At 42.3% G+C, this 12,285-nt stretch overlaps 1 protein-coding gene across 1 annotated transcript in view; it reads right to left on the reverse strand.

Annotated features, from left to right (window-relative positions):
• Positions 1-12,285, reverse strand: part of LOC139630742 (glutamate receptor-interacting protein 2-like) — a 160,150-nt gene that overhangs the window by 42,650 nt on the left and 105,215 nt on the right. Inside the window, exon 2 of the mRNA XM_071494425.1 lies at positions 953-1,030. Within this exon, the coding sequence (XP_071350526.1) occupies positions 953-1,030 (78 nt within the window). The remainder of the gene's footprint in view (positions 1-952; positions 1,031-12,285) is intronic.

Raw genomic sequence — 12,285 nt, forward strand, 5'->3', positions numbered from 1 at the left:
GACAGTGACTTCTGACATCATGCAGGAAGAGTCATTTCAACATTTAAACTAACACCATATAAAAATAGGTATTTCCTGACGTCTGGTGTCTCCCTGAAAGAGTGGAATGAGAATAAAATATTGAGGACATCACATAACCAGTGATCTATCAGATGACTAGGTTGTCTCCAGACAGTGTCGAAAGCTGTACGCAGAAGCAACAGCATGTTGGCTCATAGATTTAGTCTGTGTTCGGAGGCTGCTCAGATCTCTCTTTTTAAAGCTGTTTGTACCCCAGCATACGCAGCCCACCTGCGGCGCTGCTGCAGACAAGGCAGTATGTGGAGACCCAAAGTGGGTCATAACAGCATAAAAACAATTTAAAAACATTACTGTAAAATGAGAATGAATATAAATGAATATAAATTGCGTAGAGAAACATGTAGTTGTCCCTAATACAGGGACAGATGGATGAGAATACTGAAAAACTGAACTGTTTCTTTGGTGATTTATAAATTGTACCTGCTGCTGCAGCTTCCGGTCACAGTTAAAGCTTGTTTTTAGAGAGAGATTCAGAAGTGACTGAAACTGTGGGGTTTTTATGATCAGATGTGAATCATGCTGGTGAATATTAAAAGTAAAACGTTTGGTGGATGACTTTGCACTCAGGGACATTTTGAGACCAAACACAGACGAATGTGCGACCTCGCTGTTATCAGCCTGTCGTCAGGTCAAACTGCATCAGAGTCCAAACCAGAGAGAAAATCAGCCAGATCGGACGAGGAAAAGCTGCTTTTGCAAATGTCTCAAACTAATTAAGCAAATAGCTGCTGCTGTCTGCAAATACTGCTGGAGGCAACTGAGACACGATATGACAAGAGATCATTGTGGTGTGGTGGCGCAGAGGCAGAGCATTACAGACAGACAGATAAACAGACGGATAGACAGACAGACAGATAGAAGCAGGATATACCTGGTATACTGTGTCTTCTTGAGGCCAGGGTTTGTTCTGGTCCAGAGATATCCTTAGTTTTTCCATATGGCCCGTCATCTGGAGAGAACAGAGGAACATAATGAACATTTAGAGGTGAATTTTTGTTCTTTTTCTCCTTTAAAAATCTATTGGTTATTATGCATGTGTAAAGTCGCATGTGTTTGGGTGTAAGAAGAAAGATCGAGAGGAAAGAGTTAGATATGAGTTGAAGATTAGTGGTGTTAAACTAAGCATGAGCTGAAAGTGGTGACCGCTCATGAAGAGGTCGGGATTACAGTACGCACGTCTTACAGCTACACTTTTCACCAAATACACAACTTAACCAAGAATCTGCTCAACACTGACAAACTGTCTTCAGGCACATGAGTGAGGAGGCCATGTTCTACCATCACCTTCTCAACCCAGGAGTCGAAACACACGTGACTACACAACCCACAAATCACATCCTCCACAATCTTCATCTTCACAAAACAAGAAGCTGCTCCCCACAGCCCCCCTTCCTGCACAGTAATGCTGATGAACATAATGTTATTAACTGTCTGTTTATTTGACTGATCTGAACGACTGACCCAGGTCTCACAGTGTGAACTTTCCTGTCCCGGTGAACTGCTGCATTAAAGCGCTGCAAAATGCTCTGTAAATGCAGTTTCAGGGGAGTGTCCCACCCGACAACTTGAAAGACCTTCCTCATACATAATCTGCTTAGCACTATCACAAATTACAATTGTGCCCATGTTGTATACTGTATATAGCCTTGTAAGTTGACTACATGTGAGGGAGCTTTTCCAGGTGCAGTCAGTGGATCTTCCTTTGGTGAGGCCGTTGTAAAGTGCGGATGGTGTTAGCCTCCTCCCTGGCTGAACAGTGAAACAGAAGCCGTCCTTGTTATGTGTCACAGGGGGGAACAGATGTCCTGTTTCATCGTCTCTGCCAGAGACGTGTGAGGATTTTAATATTTGATAAGATAGACATTCACTTCTGTTCAGATCTCCACAGGTGTCTGATAAACTGATGAATAGACTAGAAATGCTGCAGGAAGTTGTCACTTTCAAACTCCATCACTAACCAACCAGAAGAAATGAGAAGAAATGTGTAAATCAACCAGTCAATCGGCAACATTTTCCTGCTCCTCCCTGGGGGATAGCAAGCCAGATGTGTTCTGGTCTTCCCCAAACGCCTCCGACCAGTTGGATGTCCTCTGGTGGAAGGCACCCACTACACTGAGCTCCCTCCGGATGTCTGAGCTCCTGACCCTCTCTGTAACGCTAAGCCCAGACACCCTGCGGAGGAAGCTCACTTCAGCTGCTTGTATCTGTGTTTTCATTCTGTCAGTCACTACCCTGAGCTCATGACCATAGGTGGAGGTTGGTACAAAGACTGACTGGCAAATCGAGAGCTTTATCTTCCAGCTCAGCTCCCTCTTCACCACAACAGACTGGTACAACACCAGCTGCGAGAGATTTACAACCACAGAAGGTGCTCTGGTGTAAAATGTTGGCTTTTGATATCCACTTGTCCACAAACTGCCACAGTTATTATTTTCCCACAGCTGGTGCAGGTTGGTTCATATTTTTGACAATCACATAAGCAATGTAGCCGAACTGGCTTCAGTGCGTCGTCATAATGCTACACAGATTCCAACTCGTTTGAGAAGCATGGAGCTGATGATCAGGATGTACAATGACATGCTGACGTCATGTCTAGCTCAAACTTGTGAGTTCACCTACTAGTGGGGTCAGATTGAGTTCAAAACTCTTTCACACCAAAAGCAAACTGCTCCAAAGTTAGTTTGGGACCGGACAAGGCCACCTCCTCGAAAGGGTCTTGGTGCAATGTTTTGGTCTGCACTGAGTGTGATCGCTGTTTTCACACCTGCCCAAACGAATTGCACCAAGGGGGCAAATGAACCAGGGTCCGATTAACCCGAGCTAAAAAGTGCAGGTGTGAAAGCTGAGAAACTGCAAACCATGGACAGACCTGCAGTTACAGTCGTGCTGCAGTGGATTCATTTCATTTCATTTATTTCATGCAAATCAGAAGAAAACACAAGCAGCAAACATGACAACAGCAATGGGTGAAAATGGGACATGGGGATCTGATAAGCCTCAGAAGCTTGTGAATAGGGATAAAGTCACTGCATATACAGGTACAATTTCAGCCACAGAAACCTTAAAACGAATAACTAAAAACATCTGTCTTATCTGTCCAAACCTTAATTCAATAGGTGAGATAAACAATCAGAAATAAATGGTAAATGAAAATACTAGCAGATTAGTGTGACCAGTTCTGACAACCCCACAAGTTTCAAACATGTCTTAGTAGAAACTGCTGGAAATGTCTTTCGTCAACTCATCGATAGGCCCTGCAACTTTAAGAATTTGAATCTTGAGTTCCAGTCCAACACTGCCACCTACTGGTACGGTGGCCTGTAGGTGGCGCCGACATGCTAAATCTACAGGAAAGGAAAGTGACGGCTTCTGATATTTTAACAAGTGAGTACATCTGTTGACCTGTGCAGAAGAATAAGATACGATTTTGACCAGTGAAATGATTTCTTTCTCTGCCTGCAGGAGGTGATGTTTATATACAGTAAGTTCACACTGAAACTGTGTTTAGGAGGGGAATCCCTTCAAAACAATGTGTCTTACACTTCATAATTTTACTTTTCAAGGAGTCAAGTGTTTATTCTTTGAGATTCCAATGTACGTATTTGAAGGTTTCATAAATAATATATAAAGGATATTAAGTGTTTTGCCCCCCACCCACACACACACACACACACACACACTCTGTAACTCAGTTTGACAGCAGCTGTGACAGTGGAGCTGAGGCTGTTGTTGTTGTGGCTCTGAGGGGAGAGGATGTGTCCTACTTTACAACCTCTGCTCCGTCAGAGGGGCGGGATGAGTTTAACAATTCATGGGCCAGTCCTCGACTACTTCCATGCCCTACTCCAGAAGTGTCATTAAGTTGCATTATAGCGACGTAGAATTACACCACGGTTTTAAACGTAGACGTCTCTGCTAAACTTGGAGAATAAAAACATACTTTTAATGCTTTTCAGTACCTGAGGCAGCATTTTAAACCAGCTTACTATCATCAGCACAGCCCAGAAATTGGAAAGGATTTTAATTTGCCGAGTGTCCTGCAAAATCCTTTATCTCTTGAGTTGTGCTTTTAATTCTGCTTTAAATCACATCCACACTCTGTTCAGCAATGGTTAGTTTGTTCTCTAACTCAAGCTCCTGTCACTGAGCTTAACTAGTGCTGTTAATATTCATATACTGCAAAAAATGTAATCCACTGCCGCGGCTCAGTGGTTCGTGGTGTCGCCTCACAGCGTGTTCATTTGCTTATTCACTGTTACTCTCTGGGTTTCCTCCTACAGCCCAAAGACATGTGGGTTTAGCTCAGTGTGTTTGTTTGTCTTTATTTGAGTGTGAGATGTGGTGGACTGGGATACATTTATCCACCCTTCAGTTGTATCCATTCATCCTTTGTTAAAAATGGATAAATCTATCTCTGAGAAGGTTTTAGTGAAAAATCAACCAATTTTGGTGAATTTCTGTCATCATTTTGTCTTCTGAACCTTTTTGTGAAGCTTCTCTGCTTCTCATTCATACATTATGTCATTATCACTTCTTTCTTCTCATGTTCTGTGGACTTAAACAGTTTCATGAGGTGGCCACACACTGAACTGAATATTCTCTGTGACAAGGAACTCCTGAGTTGTAGCTAAAAGAATAACTTAACAGAGAGTTGTCGTGTTTTGCTGCCTCCTCTGGTTAAAGACTTCACTTGTCAAATATTTCACCTGTGACAACACTCAGCTTCAGTGATGGGTGTCATATTGTGATGGGTGCCACCCCAACCTCCTCCTGACGTGGACTTTGTCGCTCTATAAACTACGTCACCGCACTTTTCCCTTTGCTCCTGTCATCATTACTACGACCACTAGATGTCGCTTAGCAACAAAACCCAACTATGAGTCATAATAACCTGCTGACAGACGACCTGTGGGCTCGTTTGACATCAGACTTTGATGCAAGATGCAAAAACCTTGTATTATAATTTCTAAATTAATAATCAGCTGTTTGAAGACAATGTACTTATATGAAATATTTAGCATCTTCCAATATTTTCACTATATGAAGTATATTTCTACTTTAAGTAGTTGTTTCCTGCTCTCAAACAACTTCAATATATTAACTGTTTTCCATTTAAAAAATTCCACACATGGCACATTTTCCTGCCCTCTAACGACTTTGAAATATGCAGCACTTTCCCACTGGTGATGCTTAGAAATCAGTCCTGTTCCCAGCAGTGACAGTGGAAAGGAGGCCGTTGTTGTTGTTGCGTCTTGGAGTTTAGAGATCTTCACAGAGGTGTAATAAGTTTAATAATTCATAAGCTGTGGATTCAATTTCGCTTTAAAACACTTTCATAACTTATCTGGCTGGCTGCCTTCCTGCTGTGGGGCTGTCACAGACATAATGGACCCCAGAGGCTGCTCATCAACACACACACACACACACACACACACACGCGCACACACACACACACACACACACACACACAAACTAACATGCACAAGCCTCCAGCAGCAGAGAGTGATGCATACGCAAAAGGATTTAGGCGTCAAATGTACACCTGCATATGCAGAGACACAAAATAGGCTAAAAATATGTGTCTACAAATACAGGTCCTGCACACACAGATACACAAATAGCAATTTGCACATATATAGGAGACATACAGGACACTTAAGGCAGGTCAGCAGCTCTGTTTCCTCCTGCAGCTGAATCCTCTGCTCTACTCCAAACCCACAGCTCACCTCTGAGGCCTGGAGGCTGAGGCACAACAGGCGGTTTGAAGAACAACACATGATGTGTTAGCATGGAAATACACATCAGCTTCACTCTGACACATTTTCTTTTTAGGCCTCTTTTCTCTCTAACTCTGATAAATTAGTGTCTCCTGCTGAATAATTTGAATGTGATTAGGCTAATGACTGCTGGCGCTGTCAGCTCTCTGAAAAGGTTGAGTTACAGACGATGCGTCGGGCCAGATTCTCCTCCTGCAGTGGGAGCACCGGCGTGATGCTTCGAGCACATCTCTTCAGGCAGAGATGGTGACGACTTCAGCACGTGCAGGGAAGGGTTTGACAGAATAAAGGCCGGATGAAACTGTAAAAATAATTTTAGAGCATTTTCAAAAGCATGTTTTGAAGTGAATCTCAAAAAAACAGTAAGGAGTTTTTTTTCTAATTGCACAGCTTAAAAAATACAGAAATAACATTTGTTTGCTGCTTCAGTAAACTGCCTGTTTTGCAGCACGTTAGACTGTTCGGGGATATTTTCAATAATATATCTATGAATTTTGGACACTGAAACACAGGCTCCTCTCACATTTATCACAAAAAAGAAAAGCCCAGGATAGAGATTCATACAGTACTCACTGCCTCAGTGAATGAATGAAATAGTGCGTGACCAAAATCACTGTCTGTGCACTGCAGAGGGAAACTGAGCTTTCTGTGGCTGGAGACTCAGTCTGGTCATTGACTGATGGATTGTTTATGTGAGAGCCCACCCCCTCTGCTGTCCCGCCCATATGGGCTTACAAGACACTGAACCATAACCATGATAGCAACATGACAAATCATCATATACACTTCCACATAGTACAAATGAAATCATTCAGTTATATTAGATTCACTGTCCTCTGTGTCAGCTGCCTTCTATAAATCCCGCCAAAACAAAAGTCTCCACATTTAGAAGCCAACTCAACATATCAGCATCAGAAAACCTTCTTCAGTTGGATCTTCTTAAATCAGTATAAAGAGGGCAATGGGGTAAAAGATTAAGTTCATCCTCAACAACCCAGACATCACATAAAACAGTGGTAAAGTACCAGATCTTAACTGAACTCACAAAGACCTTTGTTTTCTCTGCAAATATAATTTTATATATGGTTCTGCATTGTCATCATCTTTAATTTTGAATAAATGAATAAATGGACTGTTTTACCGTGCTGGTTAGGATAAGCTTTTTGTTGCCTAAAGCAACAAAGACAAAGACAAACTGAAGACTGAGACTTGGAAAATGCTGAGTGGTGAACAGTTTACTCAAGACCTGGACCAGGTTGAGGTTCAGGTCCAGGTTCTGGTTCAGGTTCAAGTTCAGGTTCTGGTCTGTCTTAGTCCTTTTTTGGACCATGTTTAGTTTATACCAGTAAAGATCAGCAGCAGGTGATGAAACAAACACACACACACACACACACACACACACACACACACCTGTAGAAGTTGAACTACAAACTACAGGTGTTGTTTTCTGCTTATTTTGTTGTAGGTGGAAAAATTCCACCTGTCAGATTTACTGTGTGTGTGTGTGTGTGTGTGTGTGTGTGTGAAGGGAATACTAACAGACTCTACTGAAGTATCTTGCAGGATTCCCTCAAGCTTTCACCAAATCTCAACACAAAAACACACAAACATTGTGTATACAGCACAATCTCTCTCTCTCTCTCTCTCTCACACACACACACACACACACACACACACACACACACACACACACACACACACAGAGTCTCTAACCCTAAGTGCTGGGGAACAGTTTGAAGAGGATGCTCACCTCTTCACTGCCTCCTCATCGTCACCAAATGAAACATCTCTGTGGATTTCTATCATCCAGCTTCAGGTGAACTTTGCACTGAGCTCTGCCCATCATCCAATAGACGTCAGCTGTTCTATTCACACCATGATGTCATGAAAGTCTTGATTTGCAGGTCAAAAAACATTTCAGTCCGATGCATCCGGTACTGGATACTTTGGGTTTCTGAGTGGCTGAATGGAGAGTCCGCCTGGTCCTATCAATACTGAAAGCTTTGTAGATTCTGTGGCTTTGTGGTATTTCCATATACTTTGGTACAGTTGTAGTCAAGATGGGTGTGTCTTTCAGTTTTCAGGTGACTAGATTCACACTCAAATACAGCTGCTGACGTTCTGCTGAAACAGCCCAGATGTCCATATCTGTTTTGACTGCGTGTCCTTTGACCTGCAAGTTCTGCTGACTTCAACGTCAAACTCTGATTCTGAGTCACGCTGCAGTTAATGTGAGAGTCATCAGTGTCACATGAACCAAGAGTGAATTGGTGCGAAAACACCTGGAAACAGGTGCAGCAACGTGCAGCACGCAGCACCACCCACCCCACCCATTTTTACACATTTAAAGCAGTAATGGCGCCTCAGTGGCCTCACTGTTACAGCACATGTAAGCTCAGTCTTTGCCAACACGACCCTGGTTCGAATCCAACCTGTGCCATTTTTCATCCTGTCTCTCTCTCACTGTCCATATCACATTCAAAAAAGGCAAAAATGCCCAAAAAATAAATTTAAAAAATGGTTAAGATGATGCCTGCATGAAAGGGGAGTATTGTCATCTGTTTAGTCTTGTCTTTCTTGCTGCATGTTCTGCTTCACCTGCTACATTCATGCTTCAACTGGGAATCAAACCCAGGTCTCACAGGTCGCAGGTGATCGCCAGATTATCAAGATTATTGATGATGCAAATACTTCATGAGTTATGACACACTGCTGTATTCTATATGGAAATACATAAGCCACTTTTAATAATAAAAGTATTGGTAACAATATCAGTGATTCTGGCCCTGTGTTGCTTGGTATCGGATCAAAAAGAAATTTTGTTGTATCAACCCCCCCAACCCAGATAAATTTAGCCCACACCTGGGCCACATGCTTGTTTTCTTCTGGCCCTGCATTTGCCTGGTTCCACGGCCCGAATCTGGCCCATATTCAGAAGATCTTCCGGGACAACAGTGTTTACTAATCCTCTCATCAGAGTCCGGACAGGTTTTAAAAAAAGGTTTAGTCCTGACAGAGCAGGGAACATTTCTCCAATGAAACCATCCTTTTAAGCTTCTACAGAGTCTGTTAACACACACACACACACACACACACACAGTCGAAACACTGACATACATATGCATCAAGTTACTTCACATTTTGCCTCAAGGTCACCGGAAACCTATTAGACAGAGAGACGGGGGGGGGAGAGAGAGAGAGAGAGAGAGTCCACCACACACACAGTTTCACATGCAGACAAAACACAAAAAGACACATCTACTGTATGAGCGTGTTCTGACAGATACTCTGGGCGATTTTTACACAAACACATTCAAACACACAAACTCTGTTTCTCTGTCTCCTCCTTTCACAAACACACACTTGTATAGCTTTGCCAGAGGGCTCTGCTGTGCTAGTTGCAGCCGTGATGACCTTACGTTATCTGTGAGGACTGTGGACACACACACATCAAACACACACACTTCACTCTTTCATTCTTTTTGGATGCACATGCAAATGCACGTATGAACTGTACATGTCAACACACACCCACACAGCTTGAAGAGTGCTTTTTATTCACAGCTCATCATGTGGACACACAACAGCACACAACACTCTCCCACAGACGCACACGCACGAGGTCTGACGTGATTTCTCCGTATCTGACGAGGGATGTGGAGGCATTGGCGGACCTACATTATGATCACCTCACTGTACTGGTTCTGACACACACACACACACACACACACACACACACACACACACACACACACAGCAGAAACTGCAGCAACAGTAAGGCAGTGCCACTCTGGATTAGCGTTGTGTGTGCATGTGTTTGTGTGTGCAATGGCTGCAAGGGCGCTTAAATTTGAGTTCACCTCGGAGTTCTGAAGCAGTGGTGCTCAAGAGTTCATGATGAGCACTGTGGCCTCAGAGTCCTGCTGCAGACCCAGCAGAAGTCCTGATTTGTTGTCAGGACCCATCAGACTCAGGTCGGGTCTGGGCTCTCATGTTGCGTAAAGCTTCCAGCTCAGGCTGGGTTTTGTCATTTGGAATTAAAAGGTTGGTTCTCTCTCTGTTTGACTGTGCTAATCATCCACGTCCAGCCACGTCATGTGTTTCCAGCAGACGCTGAAACCCCACGGGAAGAGGGAAGGAGACAGTTTACCCAAAGCCTGGTGAGCTAATGGTAAGTAAAGCATGAAGTATGAGGAAAACACGGCCTCAGGCCCAGTGCTGTTCACCAGAAGAACATAATGAATACTGTCACAGCCTCACTATTATAAATTTACACTAATCATCACCTGGGGAGGTGGTAACCCACCGGGCATCAGAATAAAGACCTGTGCTTGAAATACAGGATGTGTATTCAACAACATGGAGCCACCTTCACACTGAAAGCATAAAGTGCTGAAATTCACATGATAGACAGAAAGCAGAAAAAAACCTCTAAAATAAACATCAGTAAAACCAGAACACATTTGATTTAAAGTGGAAAAAGAAGTTAAACACTGTTGGTAATTTCCCTTCAGTCTGTGCAACCAGTGAACTCACAGCCAGATTTAACCTGTTGAACTATCTGACATTTGAAGCAATCATAACATGTTATGAAATGTGTTTTCTAATTAAAGCTCCATCCAGTCTAAAGGTAGGTGTCCATGTGTTTGTGATTATAAAGCAGGTCTAGGTTCTATATTAATACTGTGAAAGTATCAAAGCCTCAGTCCACAGAGAAATGCACACAGCCTGTATTCAGAAACTGAGCCTTAAAACCAGCCGTCAGGACTTCTGGAACTTTGTGATGTCACAACAAAGCAGTCACTGCTCTCAACCATTCTCCAATCAGAAGAGAGGCTCGGATCCTCTCTTCTGATTGGCTGACTGACCTGTTGAGGTCAGTCAGCCAATCAGAGAGAGGAGATGTAAAACTACACTGAGATGGTTTTTGGTTCCTAAAACCACAAATATATCTTCTGATGAAGATCAACACTCAGATAAAACACAGGAGAAATGTAAAATATGGGACAAAGTAAAGGAAAAATTTCGAAGAGCAAGAATCCTGGGATCTTCATGATTCAGGACCTTCACCGATGTCTTTCAGCTCAGCTAGAGGAAATGCACAGGAACACTCAGAATATCCAGAAAATTAAAAAGTAACAACTCCAAAGGATTTAAAACTTCAGGTACAAATTTTTCAGTTTGTCACCTTTTTTTTTTTTTTTTTATAACAACAAAACACTGGAGCAGTTTTATAGCAGCAGCAGTCTCCCCCGACTCTGACAATTTGAAAGTAAAGCAAATCACAACTGAGACGAGCTTTATTTGACCCAGAAGACATAAAAAAAAATCTTCATATTGTGAAAACAGAAACACTTCAAAATCAAACAAGGTGTTTGCAAGGCTTCAGCAACTGACTGTCCAGTTGGTACTACCACTGTACACAACAGTAAACATTAACATAATAATGCTGTCTATTATGGTATTTTATTGTCTGAGTTAATAACACACATGAATGAACTACAGCAGTGCTGTGTATTTGTTCTGGGCAGCTGCCAGGTACCAGAGTCTGTATTAGAAGTGAAGCAAAGCTTCAAACAACAATACACAGGATGCCACTGAAAGGAGATGAAATGAAGTAATACACTTTCATTTTGTTGAATGAGGCGTTTAAGCCAACCCACAATTATAATTAACCAGCCATTCAGCAAACCAGCAGGTAGGCATCATAACACAGATGAACTGTGTTCTGCTGAGGCGGTCAGACAAACACACAAGCACCTGTTCATTCACAGGAAAAACAGTGAACAAAAAAACTTCACACATTTTATAAATCATCACTTGTACCAAACTTTCCCTCAGCATGGTCACGTCTCACACTCATTTTGCACTAACTCACATTATAACAGGATCTAAAATACAACTATTCCCCACTGTTTTCCAGCTCCTATACAAATGTTGTTATTTCTTCAAATTGATACCACAGACAGAAGATGAACAACAACAGAATACTGACAGCACCTTCCTTCACTCAAATGTATTTATTAGTTATTTATTTCTTTATATAGCACATTTAAAACAACCTCAGTTGACCAAATTGCTGTACAGACAGTGCATAAATGCTGAAATCAATACTCATCTTCGCAGCAGGAGGTAATGAATCTGGTTTTCTTTTTGACAATGAATCATATGAAAAAAACACAACAGCAACAATGAAAAGATCTTAACAAGAAGTTTTGTCTATTGCCTCTTTTCCATTGGTAAATAAACCTGCTAAGACCTGCTAGCATCTGGCTGTCGCTGGCAATGGAAAAGGTACAACTGGCGTTCACGCCTGGCTCAAATGACTCTGCAGTAGACACAGGTATTTATCAGCTCCGGCTCGGATCAGCAGTGATGTAAACACAACACCACACAACAACTAATTTTCACCTCTTTTCTGTTTTTC

The sequence above is a fragment of the Trachinotus anak genome, unplaced genomic scaffold (assembly GCF_046630095.1).
Source record: "Trachinotus anak isolate AG129_WGS33_773 ecotype Australia unplaced genomic scaffold, CSIRO_AGI_Tana_v1 ptg000013l, whole genome shotgun sequence".
NCBI classification, from domain to species: Eukaryota; Metazoa; Chordata; class Actinopteri; order Carangiformes; family Carangidae; genus Trachinotus; species Trachinotus anak.